The sequence below is a fragment of the Diadema antillarum genome, unplaced genomic scaffold (assembly GCF_040938485.1).
Source record: "Diadema antillarum isolate AM-2024a unplaced genomic scaffold, OU_Dant_1.0 scf00000141, whole genome shotgun sequence".
In the NCBI taxonomy this organism is placed as follows: domain Eukaryota; kingdom Metazoa; phylum Echinodermata; class Echinoidea; order Diadematoida; family Diadematidae; genus Diadema; species Diadema antillarum.
In genome coordinates, this window is record NW_027271030.1 from 4024471 (window position 1) to 4049127 (window position 24657).

At 38.7% G+C, this 24657-nt stretch overlaps 1 protein-coding gene across 1 annotated transcript in view; it reads left to right on the forward strand.

The window, feature by feature from the left end:
* LOC139721368 (peripheral plasma membrane protein CASK-like) overlaps positions 1-24657 on the forward strand; it is a 198456-nt gene that overhangs the window by 163769 nt on the left and 10030 nt on the right. The window contains exons 12-14 of the mRNA XM_071632684.1: positions 9736-9822; positions 16525-16647; positions 22475-22672. Coding sequence (XP_071488785.1) covers positions 9736-9822; positions 16525-16647; positions 22475-22672 — 408 coding nt within the window. The remainder of the gene's footprint in view (positions 1-9735; positions 9823-16524; positions 16648-22474; positions 22673-24657) is intronic.

Sequence of the window (24657 nt, forward strand, 5' to 3'; positions counted from 1 at the left end):
GTGTGTGTGTATACATTTGTGTGCTTGTTTTGTTTTAATACCCCACGTATGAGTTCAGTGATTGGTGTGCTTGTATGCTACTTTGGTGGAATCCTGTAAGTAAAAAATTGATTCACATTCATGCTCTAATCTTTAAGTACAAATATGTGTTTCAACAAAGTAATTCCTTTCTGTTTCTGTTCTTCTTGCTCTCTCTCTCTCTCTCTCTCTATCTATCTATCTATCTATCTATCTATCTATCTATCTATCTATCTATCTATAAAAATGTCTATATATCTCTTGAGTTCTAAATGTTCTTTCACAAAGTTTGTCATGTGTCAGTTTACAAAGTTGTGCAATTATTCCCGTGGTACCAATGCATAGTAATCAGTCTTTTAAGCCTTTTAAAACCAATCTTCCAGTGTATTTCAGAAGTGGCTACAATACATACCTTTGTCACATGAAGAAGGTTAACTTTTGAACAACAACAAAAAATGGCTTTGTGTATGATATCAAAGACCATGTTGATACTTGCGTATTTCTTCCCTTACTGTTTGCATGAAGAGATAACTGCAGATAGCCAAGATTTGCGAAATTATGGTACATGTGAAACTTCTGGTTTATACTTTATGAATTGAATGCCAGTTGCAATTTGCAAAAATTTCACGGTGTGAAAAAGACCAAAGGCTTCAATTTGGAAAAATTCCATGCCACAAATATTTCTGGATTTACAGTATATTAATTGCATGATAACTGATTAAAGGAAAGCAATCGATCATGTACATGCATGTCAATGAAATCAATAAACAAGCAGACGCAATTGTATTCATCCAGCTGAAAGTGATGTAGTTCCGTAGTATATTAGGGCCTTCTCCTTTTAATAATCATATCCAGCGGAACACTGATCAGGATGTAGGTATTCATACGGTATTGGCTGGCGTGGGGGGGGGGGGATACAGAGTATATTGACCAAGCCAGGAGCATATGTACAAGTGTACTTTAATACAAGAGTGGAAGACATACAAATGTACCATAAGCTCCCAATGAAGAGAAGTGCAAAATCAACGGAACATTTTTCAAAATTATTATCATATATTCAGTGAATGATTTATCTCTCAGAGATTCATGCAAGTTTTCATCCCTGCATTCCATTTGTAACTCCAAGTACAATTGCTGTTCTTTCTTTCTTTCTTTTTGTACATCAGGAGTGTGAGCCATATGTTTTTTCACTTAATAGTCCCGCTAACAGTGGTAGGGAAGTAGGTACTTGAACTGTCATCAGATGATGCACTTACATTGAGGTCATCCTTTGAAGTGCTGGTCGTTGTTTGTTTTGTAAAAATCGTGGTTCATTCTTCACTAGTTCAGTAAATATCACATTGGCAATGATGGTATTACAGGATAATCCGAAACACATTGAGGCATGAGTCTATGTTTTCCTTGTTCAGGTGATTGGTCGAAGTTAACTGTCATTTTCTGAAGAAAAAATAAATCAGGATAGAAAGTGTTGATGAAACAAATATATAATAAATGTTGCTTGTGTCACCAGTAGTTCATCAATTACGCTGAAAACATATTAATGATAGTTGATACTGACATACATGCATCTCATTAAATAAACATTGAAATCAGAAAACTGTGAGATAGTAGAGAGGAGGAAAGAAGATGGAGAAGAGATTAAAGAAGTAAGAGAAGTGCAGTTAGACAGGATGGTAAGAATTCAGTTGTCAAATTCAGTTGAGAAGTGCAGTTAGACAGGATGGTAAGAATTCAGTTGTCAAATTCAGTTGAGAAGTGCAGTTAGACAGGATGGTAAGAATTCAGTTGTCAAATTCAGTTGAGAAGTGCAGCTAGACAGGATGGTAAGAATTCAGTTGTCAAATTCTGTTGAGAAGTGCAGTTAGACAGGATGGTAAGAATTCAGTTGTCAAATTCTGTTGAGAAGTGCAGTTAGACAGGATGGTAAGAATTCAGTTGTCAAATTCATTTGAGAAGTGCAGTTAGACAGGATGGTAAGAATTCAGTTGTCAAATTCATTTGAGAAGTGCAGTTAGACAGGATGGTAAGAATTCAGTTGTCAAATTCAGTTGAGAAGTGCAGTTAGACATGATGGTAAGAATTCAGAAATTCAGTTGAGAAGTGCAGTTAGACAGGATTGTAAGAATTCAGTTGTCAAATTCAGTTGAGAAGTGCAGTTAGACAGGATGGCAAGAATTCAGTTGTCACATTCAGTTGAGAAGTGCAGTTAGACAGGATGGCAAGAATTCAGTTGTCAAATTCAGTTGAGAAGTGCAGTTAGACAGGATGGTAAGAATTCAGTTGTCAAATTCAGTTGTTTTACCAGGAGCAGAACAGCTTGAGTGACTACAAAGAAGATTTTTCATTAAATCTTTGAGATAACCCATTTTGAATTAATCTTCATCATGTAAATATGCATCTAAAAGGGTTATCAGAAGTACTTTTGAAGAGATAGTTTACTCTATGTGCAGTATCTTATAAATCTGTAGATGTACAGTGATGCAAACTTTTACTTTTTTCAGTATTTAATGGTAGGGTTTTTTGTCCAAAATACGGGAGGTTTTGTGGAAAATACTGCTTGTTTGTTTTTTCAAAATGTTATTACTACACATGTCTATTGCAAGAAAGGTAAAAACACCTTTTTCCACCAAAAATACACTTTTGCAGCCATCAGAGTATCTGCAATGCCATCAAGATTGGCATCCTTGGATACTGTACATGTGACAGGCATACTAACTAACCATGTGATAAATGGATGAAATCTCCTTCAGGAGGTTGAAAAAAACCATTCCACCCACTTAGTCATCCATCGTTTTTGGCTATAATTCTCTCAAATCCCAGGATTTTCCTTTCTTCTTTTCATCTATTCCAACCACCGACATCCCTGGGGAAAAAAAGAGCCTTTTCACCCTTCACGATATGCTTCCTTAAGTATGCATTGAAAGACATTGCGTCCGACACCTCTTTCACACTTGCCAAGTGTACCGGGCTGAAATGTGTGTATAATACATGACAGGTCCCGGCAAAAGCCATTACATAAAGAAGGGAAATTGCTTTGTCTAAAGACAAAGCAATAATACAAAGTTACTGCATAGCACAATTTTTCTGTCACACTGCGTGGTGTGTCTTGAACAGAGGTAATGGTATCATGTTGTGTCGTCGCGTGAATGTTGGAAATAGGAATGGATGGGCACAAAAAAACTTTGAACTCCACAAATGTGTTTGAAAAATTGCATATTTTATGAGATATGCCAGGCGTACTCAGCATACTGAGGTGAAATGCCACATCTTTGGCTATCTCCAGGCCCCGCAGAGTACACACAGCAAGGTTTGAGACTTACGTTGTATCTATTGTGAAAAGAGGAAATGGCAAAAAAATGATAAAAATGTATGTCTCAACTGTTTCATCGATTGCTATGCAAATTACTATCATTTCTCCTACTTCAACCTAGAAGGGTTTACTTGCCGGTTGAAAGCTGCCACTTTTATATTCTTTTTTTTCCCCCCATATCAACAGTTCTACAATTTGATAGCTCTTCACTGCTATTGAAGGAAAAAATGCAAATGTAGAAGTTCTGAGTCTTTATAACCATCGTCGTCTCTTTTTACGAGCAATTGTCTAAGTGCAGATGAGTTGTCATTAGTACGGGTCATTAGTATACTAATGCCTGATGAAAAAGCAAATGTAGGCCTTTAGGCAGACTAGAAAGACTGGTCACATAATAGCTCTCGGCCAATACTTGAGTAGGAGCTATATTACCATTTTATAATTGGTGCTGATGATGATTTTTATTGTATGATCCTCCCCATCATTTATACATCATGCTTTTACTGAATGCCCCTCATTGCCAACACACACCAGTGACTCTTCAATCATCAGCTCCATTAACCAAACCTTGTTCTCTGGCTCCTTGCTAACCCATCACCCCCCCCCCCCCCCCCACCCCCCCCCCCCACCCGCAAAAAAAAAAAGTGAAAATTACTCCATACACTGGTACCTGGCCTTCGGTCTACATCTGCTTCTATCGTCTTGGTAACGATCGATACACTAATTGGTTCCACAGGATCAATACCATTGTTGACGCACCGCACGGTATTGTCTTGGTCCAGTCTTCCAATACAGGTGATCATATCTCCACGAGGAACTGCTCATGGATAGTCTGTTGGATGATTTATGTATATCAGGAAGGAATAAGTGACCTTTAATTGCATGTTTTATGCTTGGCGAAGTTGTTTTCATGTTATTCATGTTTGATGACTCTCACAATTTACTTTCCTTTATAGATGTCAAGCTCTCTGCTATACTCCAAAGGGTGTATCCTTCCATGTATCAACAAATAAAACATGTTGTAGTGGTGCACGCATGTTCTTAACAGAATAGAGATTCCAGTGTTGTTTATGTCACATGGACAAAGAGCTTGTGTCGCCATGACAACTGCAATGAGGAAGCGATAGCACTTATGCGTTATTTCCTGTCAGCTGTGTGGAAACTTGATAAAGTTTGATGCACCCTTGAGAGAGGAGACTTACAGTAGTCACGGGTAGTGGCTCTTAGCTGCTTTCGTGAATAGTTTGGTCTTTCTGCTGTAATTATGCATTATTATCAGCTCCACTTTTTTACAGAGTGGGACACGTAGAACCAACAGAAGTAGCACTGAAATGTCACTTTCTGGTTTGACAGCATGCAGTAAGGTTAGAAACAAACAGGTAATACTCCTATATGCACCAAACCTTCCTCAAAGTTTCAACACAAACATTTTACACATGACAAAGGAAAATCTGACATATTTTGATGATCATGATTTCATTGAAAATGAAAGTGATTTAAGAAAAACAAGCATATCTTTTGTAAATAATGAATAGGAAGATAGTAGCGTCACCGCACTTTTAGGCTTAGCCTGGTGTATGGCAACATTAAAAAAAGCATGGTTTTAACGCTTCTCTTATGTAAGAGAATAGCATCTATGTTGAATATGTGGAACATATTATATTGAATCCTGTGAAGGTCAGCTTCGTTGTGTATTTGGATTTTTAAAAAAGAAAGACCATTCACTAGAGTTATGAGCTAAATCATGCAATATTTGACCCTACAAGATACTGGAATATAAACTTGGCGTGCAAGATCCATTCGTTGTGTGCTTATATCGAGGTGAAAAATGGTGTATATGCTTGAGAATATCTTCCCTACCTGTGCAGAGACTCTCCCGTTTTCGTTGGGAGATCTCCTGCCGAAAACCCATTTTTGCAAAATCTCCTGTTCTCCCGTTTGAGATTTAATTTCTCCTGCCCTGGCTCTGTGTCTCCCGTTCGAAAGGATTTCTTACTTATTGCTATTGTATGTTGCAAAAAATAAGCCTTATATAGCACCAGAGAGCATCTAGAACCCTGGGAACTTCGCGCTTCGCACACATCAACTTGGAGTCTCCCGTTTGCTAGGGGTTTCAGGCGGGAGAATCTCCAGATCAGAAGGTGCTTTGGGTTGGAGTCTCTGCCTGTGCCTTCATGCCATATCGATGTTCATGTTGTGATAGTAAATACAAGTTGGGGAGAAAGAGCAGGGAGAGGGGAGTGGTTACATGCACACACTTGCAGCCAGCCTGTGCCAGGCCGAGGAGGGCATGTTAAGGTGGCGTAAACCATGATAGGAATGCAATGCTTGAATTCTCTTTGTGGCAACAGCAACCCAACCCCATATCATTGGCCTTTGCTGCATTTTCAATGCTACTTTTATTGGCAACAAGACTGTCATGATTTACAGCATGTTGCTGTATTAGACATCCATGCATCATGATCAAAATACCATGATAGGCCAATTTACAAGTACAGTTGAACCTCTTGTATCCGGACAAGTCGGGACCGGGGTTATACAATTCATCCGGATAAGGGATTTGGCCGGATACGGGAGACTCAATGCTTTATACATGTACATTATTATACATACACATGTACTGATGTAGCCCATTGTAGTACCACATGTAGTAATGTGTATACTGCAACCTTTTCATTGTTACATTTGAGGATGTTTGGGGATGTTAAAATGTCTGAAGGCAAGCAATTTGGAAGGAAATTTGATGTAATGTATGTTAATCATGTTGGAAGTAATATGTAATTCATGTGTGTTTGTGTAGGAGTTCTCAAGGAGTTGGGAATCCCCCTTTCCTCCCGTAATTACCGTAAAAAAAAAATCATGGCGAGATTGCGTCCGTATAATAGAGAGATCCGGATAAAGGGAGGCCGGATAAGAGAGGTTCAACTGTAATTCAAATTAATGGATACCCCCCATGGATGGACTTCAGTGGTATTATTAGTAAGCTTTATAAAGTGCATAGTTCCTAGCAAATACAGTACATGGATCATGCATTAGTTGCTGCTTGATGTTGAATACAATTTTATGTTTCATAACTTAGCTGAGGTGCTGCTTACTCTACAGAGACACTTGTCATCCTCTTTTGTTGTTTTTGTCAGTCATTGAGCACTTTGTTCCCCCCAAATAATAAATTATTTGTACCATTTTGTGACATGTCACACTGATGCCTTCGTATTCATTTAAGATTGATCAGCAGCTGGTAATGCAAGAATTGCCCAAATGTTGTTAATCTCTTGTGAAGCCGCACTATGTGGGAAATTAGCCTGTTGTGTTTTTTACACTAGGCAACGTCGATACATTATCCCTCTTCAGTAATGACAGCCTATCTCTTAAAGCTGAGAGGATTGTGTTTTTACTGAAGAAATAATTCAGATATGTACATCTTTTCTGACTGCAGCAAAGATATGAAGGAAGTCTGTGGATGCAATAAGAGGAAAGGCGGGATTATTGTGCATACAAACTGTATGAAACATAATCACCTATTGTTCTAGTATCAAGATCACCTGATTAAGCCATGGACAATAGTTTAGGATTGTTGACCTCACTGACAATACATGTACAAAGGGTGAGACAGTTTCGGGGTACTTGCTGGAAGGGACCAGACAGCAAGGATCAAATGACGGAAACCATGTCCGCTCACCCAGTGACTTTAGGGCGACACGCTCAACCCATACACAGGCAGTTGCCAAAGACCGGAGTAGACCCTTTCACAGTGACAGTGGTAAAAAAAAAAGACAAAAACAAAAACACACATACAAAAAAAAAAACCCTGACAATGGAAAGAATTGCAGTACAGTACTCTCCGCATAATTGGGTGGGCTCGGGCAGAGCATTTCTTGCCCGATTAAGCGGAGTACCCGATTAACAGAAGAACACGTCTCATTCACATTTGACACACATAATGTGCAAGTACGTACATGCATTGTGCATTGCACCAAACACCTACACTGTATGCTTAACATACGTGCTTGCACGGCACATTATACGGAAAATATATGTGGAAAAATATATGGAAAATTTGACATTCATGATTTCTTAAAGTGATATATATCTGCGATAAAATGTGGGTAAAAATTAGATTAGAAGAAAATTACCCATTTATGCTGAGAGGCAACCTGATTATCAGGTAATTATGATGTGCATTGGAAGTGATTTTGACATTACTTCCCAATTAAACAGAGTGCCCGTTTAAGCGATACCCGATTACGGGGAGAGTACTGTATTACAGTGACAGTTGATAGGCAATCATTCCAAAAGTCCTCTAAACAGTGCATTACATTGTAATTGCTCCTTTGTCATTGTGCTGGCGGACCCCCCCAACAACAACAACAGTGTATAAACCACTGATGGGGCTACCCTGGCTAAAGAATATTAATTGCTGACTGACTGAATGATGGATGGATGGATGGATGGATGGATGGATGGATGGATGGATGGATGGATGGATGGATGGATGGATGGATGGATGAATGAATGAATGGATGGATGGATGGATGAATGAATGAATGGATGAATGAATGAATGAATGAATGAATGAATGAATGAATGAATGAATGAATGAATGAATGAATGAATGAATGAATGAATGAATGAATGAATGAATGAATGAATGAATGAATGAATGAATGAATGAATGAATGAATGAAAGAAAAATATTGCTGCTTGCTGCAAAAAGTGTTTTCACTGGAGTTTGCAGTGTGACTTATCTTCATAAACTCATGATATTTGTCACATGACTTCTACCTCAAAGTAATGCACCAAAGATCATGTCGTCGGTTGAGAATGATAAGGGCGTTAAGTTGTCACTAAACCCACAGTGTTCAAGGCCACTTAACGCCCTTCTCATTCTCAACAGACGATGTGAGAATACAAATGAATAAATAAATAAATAAGATATAAGTGTGCATCTCAAATCTGCATATATATATATAAAGCGAGAAGGGTGCTACATTTAAAAGCAAAGTTTGAGTTTGCTGCATAAGGATTCGCTGATGTTTCAAAAAAAACATGAGAGAGAAAAAAAAAGTGATGTCTTGATCCTGTGTTTGGAAAGTAATGATGCGGGGATATGAAAGTGGGAAGAGGAAATATGTTGAAGATTACACTGGCTTGTCTATTTCTGGATAGCCAGTGACCTCTGGTGTATCCCCATCTTTGCTACCTCTGCCCCACCCCCATGACACACACACACACACACACACACACACACTGTTATATCCTCTCCTAGTGATACATTTCTTGTTGTCTGGCACGTCCTATTAATCACTTCCCCCCTCTTCTAAAAACTTCGCTCATCAGCGGCTCAGTGGTCTTGGTTTTGCTGAGCTGCACAAGATAGTGTACAACTCCACACAGCCTCCTACGCCGAACATGAATGCACATATTTGTGCAGCCTCTCTGTTGGAATTTCCTGCGATATATTGAATGTGTGTTTAGCTGCGTATTTATACAAGGTATTGATATCATAAACAGTATGTGTGTGTATGATTGTGTAGATATTCTGACTTCATTTGAAGTTATTTTGTACAAAGTTGTGTTGAGTGCAATTGTTGCTTGTCTCCTTTATGACTGACATTGTTACTTTGTTTAACACGATGTTAATTCTTCCTTTTGATGGATAGTTGTTGGGCATCTGAGAAGAGGGAATTATGGGGGTACAGTCAAACCTGTCTATAGTGGCCACCCGAGGGAGACAAAAAGGGTGGCCATTATAGACAGGTGGTCGCTATTAAAGGCAGGTCTAATTTTGTGTGTATCAGTGTTATCAAGGTATACATCTATGTACTTGCATTTACATGTATTGTATCGTGTTCTGTACATTGAAAATGCTGCTATTGATCAACTTATTACATGTATAAACAGTGTGCATACAGCAAATGTGCTTTTCACATGTTCATTATTATATATATGCCTGAATGAGTTAATGCTGTGGTGGCATTCACTGAACTGTTATTTATGAGTTACTGGCATGGCTGCAAAGCAGAGAAGCATACTAAATTATCTACTCGGCTGCAGCTCCATGGGACCGTGGCTGCTATTCACATGATAAAATCTACTGCGGGATACAGAATTGTCGGCCGCTGGCCGCTGGCCGCTGGCCGCTGGCCGCTGGCCGCTGGCCGCTGGCCGCTTTAGACAGGTGGCCACTGTACACAGGGTCTCCAACATGTCTTCTCTGTCGAGGGAATTTTTCAGTGGCTGCATACGCCAGGTGGCCGCTATAGACAGGTGACCACTGTGGCAGGTATGACTGTACTTATAAACACACACACACAAACACACACACACACACACACACCTACACACACTCATATAATGGTGTGCACGGGTAGAGGCTTGAATTCGAGTTTGCTTCTTGGTTCTCATTGCAGTTGTATGACAAGATAAATACCAAGTCCAGCGAGCAGCTCCCCAACAAGAGGAACCTGCCAACAGACGGTGTACTGCGAACCAGAGAGGTAAAGATTCGTTGACAGCATTGAAATGGAAGGTGTATCCATACACACCTTTTATATGTTTCTTGTCTTACAATGCTCACTTTTCTCTCTATCTTGCTCTTTCTTATAATTTATTTATTTATTTACTCATTTATTCTTCCATTTATTAATTTATTCATTCATTCATTTATTTGTTTATTCATTAATACATTCATTCATCCATTCATTTATTGATTTATTTATCTTTTTTTTTCAAATGTTTTACTCTTGTTACTCCCATGATATCAGTGGATGGTATTCTTGTGAGTAGTCTCACTTCAAGCTGTGTTATAACTCTTGCCAAGTTATTTGGTACGTTCATCTATAGAGCCTCAAGTATCATTCTTACAATATTTAAAAAACAGATTCTTTTTTTTTTTGTCTCAGAATTATACAAAGGAAGTAGTTTCATAAAGAATTGACCTTGTGTATCAATTAAGTCATTGAAATGAAGTAATTCAGATTAACAATTTGCCCTGTTGCTATTAAAGTAAAACTAAGCCAAGCTTGACTAGCTAGAACTGCATGGGCAGGCACAGAATTCAACTGGTTAGTATTCTTTTTTTTTTTATCATCTATGGTGTAACATTTTCATATACATCAATTTACTAATGACCACAGACAGTTTCCAAAAGTTCTATGAAATTGAAAAAGGACAAAACTCGTACATCAAAAGAAAATTCAAATTTTTAGAATTTTAAGAAAATATCAAAAAACTGAAAGGGGGGGTTGAGATAGCTTCAGTGGCAAAAGGGAAAAACTCAAAGCACCCCTTTACTGAAAAGTAAACCTCTAGGCTGCTTGGCCCATCTATTTTGGAAGACTGAAGCGGTGCAGTTAAAACCCGCAGCTAAACAAATCCTAGGCATTTTTAGGCCCCCTCTGTGTTTATTGAACTGTCATCGCGTTTCCACTTGGGGAGGACGGGGTAAATGTAACGCTCTTGTGTATGCTAGCTGGACGGCATCGTGTGCCCGACGAGCATGTTCACTGTGCGTATGATTAAGCCTGCCTACGTCAACTGTGCGCATGTTGATAAATCATCTTGAGTATTTCACCCACATGTGTGTGTGTATGTGTGTACGGGAGTGTGTGTATGTATTATAATGCTGTGCGATGCTTGTTGGCAAGGGTTACTAACCGCTTGACATGCAAAAAATGTTTCACCGACATACTTGTACATTGTAATTGACAGACTTGCTCTAAGGCAGTATAATTGAACTTTTGTTTTGTTAATAGTTTCAATGTTATCTCTTTTATTCATGTTATCATATTTCCATCATATTTGGGTTTTTTTTTTTTAAATCTCTAAATGGAAAATATTTGACAAGAGAGCATGGTCATTCCTCTTTAACATAGCAATATGGTAACAGTGTAAATCATTTACTTAAAGCAGTGATTAGGTACATGTACATGCTTTCTTTATGTTTTTAAATCTCACACATTTTGATTCGGTATAAACTTTTTGTTGTAATCATCAAAGATACTGCCTATCCTTTCAGCATGAATTCTGGAATTGTCAAGGGCCAATGATTTATCAGAATACAAATTTTTACAATGCTAGGTCACCTTGTACAAAAACTTGCAAATTCATCATCATCATCTCATTTTTCATCAGAGTCAGTAGAAGTCACAAACATACAGATACTGTGTATAGCATATATTTTGCGAGCCTAAGGTTTTTGCGAATTGAGACTTCCCAACAGTTTCGCATGTCATTGAATTCGTGATTGGGGAGTACACTAATGAACGGAGAAATGTATGTGTGCACGTGATATTCATGTCGGAATCAGAGTGAATATTTTCGCATTTTGTTAGATTTGCAAAAAGCACCTGAGTCACAAAATTCGTGAAAAATAAAACCTCGCAAAATATATGGCGTATGCAGTATGACACTTACTATTGCTTTTCATATCCATTGCCTCATGGCATAAGAAGTTGCTATACATCGTAAGTCAAGAAATCAAACTAACTCGACCGTGCAAATGGAAATGGAAATGGTGCCAAGGTACTCTTGCATGTGACTTTGCAAATGTCTGCAATATTTTCTGACAAACAGACCCAATGGAACGGGCTTCGTCATAATCCTGCTTTTTTTAACTGTCAGGGTGTACTAACTGCATCACACTCATTATGGCATGGTCTAAAATATTTCGATAATGTGGGGGGAAATGAAAGTAGTGATAAGTTATTCATTCCCACATCAACAAATCAGTGGTATGTGCATGAATGCGCCAGTTGCCATAGGACTGTAGTTTTTAAAGGATGTTATGTGAATCAAACCATTTGGGAAGAGAGTGCTCTTTGAAATAAGATATTCCTTGGGAGCGACAGTTTCAGATATTGTCATAAACGTGTGGGATAAGTGTAGTCGAATGGAATGAGATGTACGGCATTCTTTCTAGTGTTTAGTTTTGACTCGGTAGTACTGTGCACTCTTGAAAAGTTCTATCACCTTATATTCTCATTTGTGATATATTTCAAATCATTTGATAACCATCCTTTCTGTGTGTGGTTAGTATAAGATTTCCACATACTGGGATTTGAATAGCTTAACTTTAGAGGAAAAGTTCTCAGCCAAATGCTTTGTGTAAGAAATTACCCAGGTCTTGCAGTCATAGTGGAAAGCAGAATAAGTGTCCAAACCCTGAATTTGGTATCAATCCAGCAGTTCTGGCATAATAAAATCAGGCACCACACCAGCCTGTACAATGAGATGGAAGTGATGAGTAATATCATTATTGAAAACAAACAGACTTATTCAAATGTCCAAACACACTTGAAATAACGATAATCTGACAGATTCTGCAGTAGGCCTTTGAAAAAGGTTTCCGTGTCATTACTTCACATTTTACATTTTACTTTGTTTCCGTGTCATTTTAATGTATGACATTTAATATAGGAGTACGTTGTATGCTGCAATCCCCACATTGTAGCAGTGATGCCAGGAGTATACATTCAAAAAGAAGCTGAAGGAATAACCATGAGCCAAATAGTCAAGTTTGAAAAAAATTGGAAGGAAATAAAAAATTGTGCTTTTCTTTTTGTCTGTAATAGATTTTATTTGAGCATCACTTCTGCTGTCCCAATTTCATAGTATATGTGTACGTATTAATCTTATGCTGTTGGTTTTAGTTTCATATGAAGAACAGGACAGAAGTTTTTTAAAAGTCAAATGGCAAAGTTTTGAGGTTGCTCGTAGGTCTTGCCTTATTCTTGTTTTCTTTGTTAGATATAGTCAGGGCCAATGGGGGGTTTAATGAGTATATTACTGCTTCCTGCTTTTGGCCCGTACAGACTCTTCTTGGCTACACTGACTCACACTAATTGAGAAATTAGTGCCAGAAAATGTCTGCCCAGTTTACCCGGGCTCTTTTGGAATGTAGTGGAGGAAGGGGGAGATGCACCGCTGTGGGTGGAGGGGTGGGGTGTGGAGGAGGGAGAGGGGCACCTCCTTTATGATGTCATGTGAGGAGGGGAGGGGGTGGGGTGGGATGGGGTCGGTAATGCAATGGATAAGATTGTTTGTAACATTGCAGGTTGTCCTTGCATGTGTGACACATCATATCTCTAGAGAGCTAATTGTCAAGTGTTTTTGTGTACATGGCATTGCCGTCACTGTGTACATTTTCTGTGGAGAAGAGTACATTATAGGGGGACACACGCATCTTTTTTCCCATTACATAATGTCAAGTGTCAGCGTGGAGATTGTCACGATGATAAAATTATGTGTATGTCCAACTTGAGAAAGGGAGTGCTACATGTATGTAGGCCTATGGGTCAGCAATAAACATTCTTTGACCTAAGGGATATTGCCCCAACATTCATGATTGCTTTTATGTGTGTATACCTTGATCTGACCATGCTATAACACTTGCTTACCACAAACATTCTTTCATTAATATCAAGCATTATGATATAACTCATTATAGTGTGAGGAATTACCAATGTGCTGTCGAATTTGGGGCCATTAAAAACAGTGCTTTCAAACAATACATAAACATGTACAATGCTTACTAGAATCTGTACATCATACTGTTGAGGAGGCAGTGACATGTTTATTTCTGATATTTTCTGAATTTTCTCCTACAAACATTTGTGTAAAATACAAAGTGACGATGATGATGATGATGATGAAGCATTTATAGGATGATAAAAATTGAATATGATAACATAGTGAGGCATAACAGCACATACAGTATGTATCTTTATTGCAAAGTGTGTGTGTGTCTGTGGAGCCTGTGTGAGGGACTACAGGCATGGTATGCTGTCGTACGGCAGGGGATAAGAGATATACAGTTCATAAAATATGACACTGAGGCAGCAGCGAAGACACCGAGGCATGGTAGGAATTTGATGTAGACTCTTCTGTCCTGCAATATTCTGAGCAGTCCATAGCACTTCCGAGTATCATAATGAGCTGCAATGGACTGCACGGCCCATATCAAGTCCAACTAAACACAGCTAGAGATGATATATAATAAAGAGACTTGGTATATTCAAATTCATGTCAGTCAGTTGCAATAGACTTGATATAATAAAGACATGATGTAATGAAGAGACTTAAATACAATCAATCAAATCTCTGTATACAATGCCCTCATTCTGGCACAACCTTGTCCCTTGTTTTGCAAGACCCTACATTCCCTCTAGATTAGACTCACCAAACCTTTTGGGCACTAGAAGTTTGCATTCTTAGCTTAGCCTCTTGCTAGAAAGTGTGTCTGTAGGCCAGTTATAGTCTGCAGATATCTGTAGAACAGAAGTAGTGGCCTCCCGTTGCATAGCATCATGGAGGATCTGTTACATACGAGGATATGTTTACATACGTCCATCCATTCATAACCGTCGACTGTGCTGTAAATGTATCTGAAGAGTTGATTTATGAATCATTATATTTTTTCAACCCTTTATACAGTATACAGAGACCTGATAGTATGTGTTCAAAGTCTACAGGAATTTTCAGCTTCTCACAGTGCTCTGGTTTAATTTACCTGTGGACTCAAACATATTTTTCTTACAATTATGGTTATTTTGAGGGGTCCTGTTTGTTGTTCCAAAGGCTTGTTAGTCCAAAAATGAAATAAAGTTTGTTATTCTGAAACACGCAGATTCCCAAATACCTAGCTGTTCGTCAATCTGAAAATGAAAAAAAGGTTCATTAATCCAAACATTTGTGGCATTATTCCAAAGGTTTATCATTCAGAAAACGAATCAAAGGTTCATTATTCTGAAGGTTCTTTAAACCGATAGTGAAATAAGGTTAATTATTCCAAAGGTTTGTTAATCCAAAAATGAAAAGATGCGTACTCTAGAAGCTTCAGAATTACGAACCCCTGTTTAATTTTCAGAGATCAACGAATCCTTGGAATAATGAACCTTACACTCACAGACCGATTTCTCTTACAAAATTTCTCTTACAAAATGTAAATGCCTTTTCATCAAGATAGGGAGTGCTTTCCATGTAATACTGTTCATTGATCTTTTGTGACTTAACAAATTTCCCATCAGATGTTCATGTACTGTTGTTAAATTGCTTCTAATTCAGGCTTATTCATATCATCACACAAAATGACCTATCAATTTGTTTTATTGTTGATAGATCATTTTGAACTGAGTAAGAAAAAACAACCACAATATTTTGAAGACTAAAGATTGTGACTGTCTTAGAGGGTTATTAGAGTGTGTCACTGTTTACATTTGGTAAATTTCTCCTCATGTTCTCACATGTATTATGATTACATCATAATTGCATCATAAAGACATTTCTGGCATTCATGCATTTCAACTTATGCTTACTAAGTGGGAAATTGTATCATTCATTAACCACTTGTATGTGCATGGGTAATTAATGTACAGACTTCCTTATTTGGTCTATCTAGATGCAAAATTTGATATAACTGTAGTTGGTATTTCTCTTATATTTTATTAGGTTTTCAGAAGAATGTTCTTTCTTTCTCAGATGCATCGTTCATTGCTCAGTTATGGAATGGTACATACAGCATTTTCTTTGTGTTTGTTCACCGTACAACTGTACCTGTACGTGAATGTTTAGTGATTTGTGTAGCATTCAGTGTATGTGTATGTGTATGTCTGTGGTTGCTCCATTCCCATAATGCATAGTGGCATGACATGGCATTCCCTTCTACATATATCACCCACTGACCCATTAATCAGCCTCAAAACAGCAAACCTATCACCGCCATTTTCAATCATTCAATTTTAACCAGCGCATGCTTGTTTAATGATATTTTTACTTTTTTTTTACTTTTTTTTTTTTTTACAAAACTCGGTAGTTCATGGAATGCTGTAAAAGGATGATTTTTACAAAACTCAATAGTTCACGGAATGCTGTAAAGAATTATTAGAGGGACACATACACACACACTTCCAAAATCATTAGTCAACCCCATTCTGTAGGGAGGGGAGGCATCCTGCTTGATTCAAATAGCAGTAGCAACAGCAAAAAAAAAGTGAATGTGAATGACTAAAAACAGGACTGGCCCAGCCTTTCTGGGGGGAGCTGGATGCCGGTTATTGTGTTAATGTGTGTGTATGCGTGCGCATCCCCATAGGGGGTGGGGTGCTCTTTCCGTTTTTACCCCCTCCCCCTTCCCCCCAAAACCCCAAGGGTCATATGCAGAAGCTGAACGCAACATGTCTGCCCTATGCTGTTATTTCCAGAACCCCACAGTACAGTCTGTACATGTCACTACCGAACAGGTCCTGGAGGCGTTCAGGCAGCACGCGCGAGAAAGCCAAGACGCCTACGAACTTCAGGCCATCCTCAGCGACCCCTACTTCAGGGTAAGTCCAAGTCTTGACCTACACGTAGGCCGGTCTTTTGCAGTTCGTCAAATAGTTCCCAAGCCTCTGCTAATGCTGTGTTTACTCCATGTTCCCAGCGGCCACGGCAGTCCAATGTATCAGGCCACCATGGACAAAACAGGATAGATCTCGACGGGACGGGATGGGCAAAAGTGTCAGGTCGTGATTGCCATGGATGCTGTGTCAGATTTTTAAACTGACTAAAAGATCGCCACGGCAGTCCCAGTGCTTATGAGAGACCTTGCAGGCCGTAATAGAATGGTGTGAACGCAACAAAGCGTGACAGCACGTAACGGGCTGTAACAAAACTTTGAGGCAGTCCGCTGTAGGACGCGACGGAAAATATTGTGTAGTCTAGCCTGACCAGACGCTGTGAGAACTGAAACGAATAAGACTAGAATACGGAGGGGGAAAAACCAGAGAATATCCCATCTACCCACGGCGCACTACGTTTCGGGCAAACGGGGTTGCCATGGCCAGCGGGAACATGGTGTTAACGCAGCATTGATAACCATTCTTGCTTGATGTTAGACAGATACCTGTATAACGTATACATCCATACTCTATTCCTAAAATGTCATGTAACTTTGTATAGTCATATTTCTCTTTTATCGATAATAATGATTACAAATCTGATTGTTTGGACAGTGAAGCATTGTACCAAATGTTGTTTCATGTGTTAGGTTTATATTCAAAGACACTATACTGAGTTGCTGCAAATAATCTTTTGTACATTGGAAATGCTATCTGGTTAAATGTAATATTGTTATCTCCGCCGATAACGGGGGTTGCTGTAGGCATTGAATTATGTCATGCTACCTTGACTACAATCTCGATATATACATGTACAACATCATGTTTTCATATAAAAATATCCTCTTGGTAACTGGCTAGTGAAAGAATAACAGTGATTGAAGCGGTGCTTAAAGTAGAGCGATGTAAACTGTGACCTAATTCACATCCGCATGACCGACAGATCATCCATTTAGGATTTGTGCAACATGAAGAGAAATTGTTTTACTTCGTATCAGTCCAGTGATGGCGATGCACAGCTGGGTGACATCATAACAGCTTGAGACCTGCAATGTGTCATTACCTAAGGGGGTGCTATTTTAGCTGAACATGCTGTACTCTTATCAGCCTGTGTGACGCAGTCACAAGCAAGTGTCTTCTGTTGTACATGATAACAGGCTAGATATCAGGGTGACATCTTTGTTCAAATTAAGTCAAGTCTGTGTGCATGATACATTATGATGTATAACTCCAGAAGAAAACAGTTCCAAAATGCAAACAACCTCAAATAGTGTACCATGTATGTATAAAAGTTGGTGATGGAAAAATTAGCTCATTCTGTCCAGGCCTTTTGAAATTGTTACAGCATCATTAAATGATTGAAGGGAAAAAAAAAATGAAGAGTTGTTTGTTTTCAGGAACTTTGGCCATTCTCAGCTCAGTGTGAAATTATAGAGAAAATCAGTTCTTTTTTCTCATAGTTATCAAGATTAAACATGCTGTACCTGTCTTTTGTTTGATTGTGGAGAGTAGATCTAACTTTGGACTTTCCAGGATAAACTGAATATTAGACAATGGTTGTGTACACATGTATACAGAGCTACAATATATACACCACACATATATGTTTAAAGGGATGATATAGGTTTGGTCGAGGTGGGGATTCAGGTTTTAACTTTTTTTTGCAAGATAATCAGAAACCACTGATGAAATATTAAAGAGCATGCAATTCTATGAGGACTTCAAAGTCTGTTTGATGAAAATCGGTTTGAGAATGGCTGAGATAACCAGAAAGAAGTGGTCCTAATAAAAGGTGGGACCCACCTTTTATTAGGACTAGGACCACTTTGTTTTACTTTGTTTCTAGATATCTCAGCTCTTTCATCAAATAAACAAATTCCTCTCAGAAATGTATGCTCTGTAATATTTTTGTAAGTGGTTTCTAATTATCTCGGAAAAAAAGTTTAAATCTGAATCCTCACCTCAACCGAAACTATACCATCCCTTTAAACTTTATATATATTTCTCTCAACTTTCATGGAAGAGGTCAATATTTTCATAAAGTGATGTGTAATCAATATCATTGTATCCTGCCTCTTTCCACCTCCCTTGTCCATCCGTGGTAGCAAGTTACACATTATCTGAAAGGACACTGACAATGCTGTTGACACGTCTAATAGACAGGAAGCTATAATCCACTGCTCGATGGGGTTGCTAGATTGTTATCATATGACCATCTTGACCTGCGTGACCACAGGATCTTTTGTTGTATTTTTTTTCCGTTAATTCATTTACTAAGGTGTGATAGATAGCTATACTTACTTTAAAGTTTATTCTTTGCTCAATTTACCATTTTTCCTTATTATTCAATGAGATTGAGATATTATATGCTTGTCCTCCTTTCCACACTGTTAAAACATACTATTTATATAAAGTCAGAAAGTATAGGCATTTACTTTTCACTAAAGAGAAGAAAACAATACCACATTCAAGAACTGTTTTTTTTTTTCTGTTCCAATGGAGATTATAAAATAGGATGATAAATCTATGGAAAGATAGAGAGCTACAGGGTAATAGATGAGATTGTACATTTTGTAGGTAGGTAGGTAAACAGATGCAGCTAGAGATACCTTTTGTTCTTTTATGAGATGGGCTATCATGGGGCTCTAGAAAAGTTGATTGGTTCACACAACTGTGGGTTAGAATTTAAACGAATTAAAACGGAGTCGTATTAGTACACATGTACTTTGTAATTGATACAGGGAGAAACAGGAGATGAATGGATCATAACAGTGACAAGAGCAATACCTGTACTTGTTTCTGAAATTTTGTTGTTCGCTTCTAAAATGGATGTGGATGGAATTCTATTCATACAGTCACTAAGTAAAAGACATCAATCAGTAAAGCTGTCATCAGCTTCTACAGAACCCTTATGTTTTCAAAGTGGCTTATCATTTTATGTTCATCTGGCTGGCTTCTATTGCAATATATAGGATCATTATTTTTATTGTTATGGGTCTGCCAAATGCCAGTCAGCTATTGGGTAAACATGATCACATGATAGCTGACCCAATATTCCTAATGTTCTCCCCGGAGCGGAACTTTCACCGGCTGTTTTCCCATAGGACAACGTGTTTTGTGTTTAAGCAAGTGGCAAATGATGCAAGTACGGGCATATTTTTAGCACAATCAATGAAATGAATGTCATTTTTTCTCTTCTTTTTTTTTTTTACAGTGCTATAATGCAAGTGTCAAATGATTTGCATAACGAATTAAAAATGTGACTTTGAGAAGCAGTAGGTAACATAATCATGATATGCGTATTTTGGAATACACTGCATGCATGAGGCATCAGGGCCCCATTTCATAAAAGATGTTAGGATGGCAACTCTTGCTGGAATGGCAACTTCCCATAGCAACAGCCAATCAGGGAGCTGGATTCTTGGCGTTGCCATGACAATTGCCGTTCCAGCAAGAGTTGTTATCATATCAACCTTTTATGAAATGGGGCCCAGAAGACTGAAGCTAAGTTGTGTGCACAGACTTGTAGGTAATGCTATGAAAATAACTACCTCAAAATATTCACATTGATAGTTGGCATTATGCACAAAATGCATTTACCCGTATCTAGTGATGGATGATGACATTCGTTGTCAGGCTACACAGAAATCTCCTTCAATGTACCTCAAGGTTTGATATGCCATGTTGAGGGGTCATAATACCCTTCGAAGTGATCACTTCATCTCAGGACCAGTTTTCGAATAACCTCCCTCTCTATCATTTCAAACCTGCTGGATGGTCATGTTGTATACGTTCCCTCCAACGCCAACCATCATCTACAGTAAAATGTCTTTACACTGTGGCATGTTCAAGAGAACATTGTCTCTACACAGACACAAATTTACCTCTTCACTTGAATCGCCATCATCATGTGGATGGAAAAGTCTGTTGCTTATCCGCACAAATCACAAGTGAGCAGTTACACACCTCAGAATTTCTATATTTGGCCAATTTCATTTTTTTTTTTCAATTCAATTCTATTTATTGTCTCAACATCAGTCGTAGGTATGCGGGACAGAGCAGGCAGTTAGAGTCTAGCCATTCTTGGTGACATCAGTTGATAGAAAAATGATTTTGTAATACATTCATGTGATATATGTGATCACTCTGAACAAAACCCACAAAAAGTCACAGATTAGGATTCGCTGTTATGGGCCAAAGTGTGTCATTTTGGTTGACTGATTCAAATTTTTATAGTTTGTCTTCCTGGGGAGAGCAGTCTTTTCTCTACCTACTGTCGAAATTTTGCGGCTTAAAGCAAAACAGAAATTGAGATATTAGCAGTTTTTCAAACTATTTTTTTTGACAGGTGCTGCTTTCAATGTGAAGTAGAACATGTTTTCATTGATACTCCTGCACAGCATGCCCGAGTGACCTCAATCTTTTATTTTTATACGCTTTTCTCCCTTTTCTATAAAGCTGCACCCCAACTCTCCCTTATTTCCATCACTCTTTGAATGAGTTTGGATAGTCCAATATTAGCAAGGTCATCATTCTAATACTGTAGAGCTTACTCTTTTATGCTGTGTAGAAAAGTGGAAATTAATTTTGGCGTACTTTTTGTGGGTTTTGAGCTGGGCGGTCACATGATATACGTTATGTCTGTAGGATACACATTGCCAAAGAGCCATATTTCTGATAAGTTTATTGTATCTCTAAATCAGTGAGATATTCATTTATACTGTTCACTGTAAAGGCATAGTACATTCAGTATCTCAACTAAAAAAAATAACCAACAACAAATAGAACAAAACAGAAAAACAAAGTAAAACAAAACAAAATGTTACTAGGTCAGTCTGCATTTTATATTTACATATCCCATCCAACACCTGTCTGTACAAATAGGGTTTCCCATTTTTCACATTTCATAGTGTGTACTCACACGCAATTTGTGTTAAATTGAGCAAAAGTAAGGACATGAGCCACTTTAATCACGAGTAAGAAGGGAGGTGTTCACCCTTTGACTGTGATATGAGGTAGAGTGTCTGCTCTGGTCTCAAGATCTGATCTATAGCCAAATTGGGGTTTTTTACCACTTCCTGAACCTGTGAGTCTGCATTTCCTTACCAGACATCCATCTACTTTGGGTTCAGAACAAGGAAAAAGGTCAATAACAGCATCAGTGTATTGGCGACAAACCAAAATGAAACGCAGGCAGCCGGGCGAACGTGAGATCGTCACCTTTTACGGCCTTTTGAAATTAATGATAGAACAGTGATAGCCTTTTAGTCTATATTTAGTCCTCATGCTTCCTGTTTCAATATTGACAAAGTTCCACATGCTGGGTGCAAAGTATTTTAATTTCTTAAAACATCCATTATAAGCATCTCTTAAACCCCCCCCCCCCCCCCCCTGAGACTTACTCCAGGAGTAACTTTTGATGATGATATTACCATGGTAACCACAAACCCTGAAACTGATTAGCTATTGCTACAATCACTTCTGTTTTACTTCCATCTTTCTGTTCTTTGTGTTGTGTATTCTTCTCTCCTTCATCTTTTTCTTCTATCAATCAATTGTCATGATTCTGTATGCGCAATTTTCTTCTTCACTTTATCATTTTGCTCATGTCCTGTTCCTTTTCTTGTTCCCATGTGATTTGTTTGTGTCTCTGATATGTTCCATCTCTTCTGTGTTATTCTATGTCGGTCTCCCGCTTTCACATCTGCTATCTTATCCCTTTTTCATCCACGTTTGTGATTTATCCATCTCACCGTGTCCCTCCTCTCCTCAGGCTCTGCTGCAGGCCCATGACGTGGTCGCCCACGAGGTGTACAGCGACCACGCCATCAGGGTGACCCCACCCCCTGTTATGCCCTACCTCAACGGGGACTCGGAACCCCTGCAGCCGCCCAACGGGAACATGGACCAGACGGACCAGGTGACGCGCGTCAGGCTGGTGCAGTTCCAGAAGCATTCCGACGAGCCCCTCGTGAGTCCGTAGCTCTGCGCTGTGTTGGCCTCATAGAGGCCGAAAGGCATCTCTACCACAGACTTGTGCAGTAGAAAGGTCCTTCTTGTATCTCACTTGTCATTTGCCTCACTTTTCATGCCCCTTCTTTTCACCCCACCTGAGCCAAGGACCTATTTAGTGAGCTACTGCAGTGGTACTTTGTCCATTCTCTATTATCATGGTGTATTGTGTAGTTTTATAAACTGCCTATTGTTTCAGCTTCATCAAACTCGTGGTCAAATTTTAACCATGGAGTCTTGGCATAATTATTGTAGTGAGTGGAGAATACAAGATCTGTGAACATAGGTATATATGAGGATATGTGGAGAATACAAGATCTGTGAACATAAGTATATATGAGGATATGGTATAGATGGCATATGAGACCAAAAAAAGAAGGGTCCAAAACTGGTCAGAGATTTTCACATGTTTCCAAAGTAATACAGCCGAGTCATATCTTCATGCTCTGTAGGGGGTCAAGACTAAGAGTTGTTCATGATGGTGGCAATGGTAACCCAATAAGTCCCCGGGAAGGGAGGGGGTACCAACTTTAGAAGGGATCCAGCAGTAAATCTGATTGTTTTAGTCACTTCTTTAAAATGCATCGCAGAGCAGGGAATGCAAAGTTGTTTAAATGGCACAATAACAACAACAACAACAATGAAAGAAACGTGTGGGGTCTAGGATGGGGACCTTCAATGCCCCAAAATGTGGAGCTTTTCAAGTTCTCTTTGTTTTCCCATGCCAGAAGGGGAACAGCCAAATCTCATTGTGTTGAGATGCCATCTGAATTGGAAAATATAAGATATTCATGGCATTGGCAAGGGTGGCCCTTTGTTAAATAATGGAAATATCTTGGAAGTATTACACTGCAATGGTTCTTTGCTTCGTACTCTGTCAGTTGAGACAAACTCTTGGCAGATCAGGATGATGCCGTGACTGTTTCATCATTATTTTCAGGGTTCATTTTATCAGTTTTGGCAGGAATCATCCATGTTTATGTAGATAGAGATCACAGAATTACGTAGCAGGTACAAACCCACAACTAGCCTTGGAACAGGACTGATAAGAGCTGAAACACAATAAATTTGGGTCGTCATCTTATACAGTCATCACCTACGTACGTAAGAGAGATGATTGGTTTGAAAGGCTCCTAAAGGGGTAGTTGCAACTTAAGTTAATGATGTGCCATCAAAGGGCACCACAGGGTTTAACATGATGTTCTTTTGTCAGGTACCCATGTATCTGGTATGTGATGTGCTGTTTTCATCCCAATTTGGTCACGAAACAGGAGCATTACCCATAGCCCTTTATGTGACCCAGATTTAGTTTGGGGATAAAGGAAGTCTATCACACCTGATGCTGGTTCTTGAATAGAAATAGTGACCTTCATGACTTTTTAACCCATTGAGGACGGACTGATTTTGCTACAACACGCATTTCCCATAGACACCTGCCCGAGTATACTCGGGACTTGTCCTCAACAGGTTGATAGCAGATAAAGGGGCAATTCTTATACTATTTCTAGTGATTATCAAATTAATGGTGGTCTGAAAAGTTGCCTTCATGATACTAGTAATGCCTTGGGTGTCAAAATGTAGAAAATGTGTAGCACACTTCCAAAAAAAATATATATACTCCTTAAACATTTGAAATAAGGTTGTGTGATACAAATGTAGGTGTCCACAAGAAATGCCTGAGTAGATTTTCCCTCTTCATTGAATAAAAAGAGAAACTTGCATGATATCTGTAGTCTAACCTGCTAGATCAGAAAATCTCATGGTCTTAACTGTTTGGACTGGCGACAAGGAAGCTTTGTAATTTTCTGCGCAGATTTAGCTGTTAATGATTAACAGTGTGTCATAAAGCAAGATTCCTTTGTCTAACCCTTTAGTGCACTTATCATAATATGTCCTTGAATATGATCATAAAATCAGAACTTAGAGTGTGTTTGTTTTTTTTTA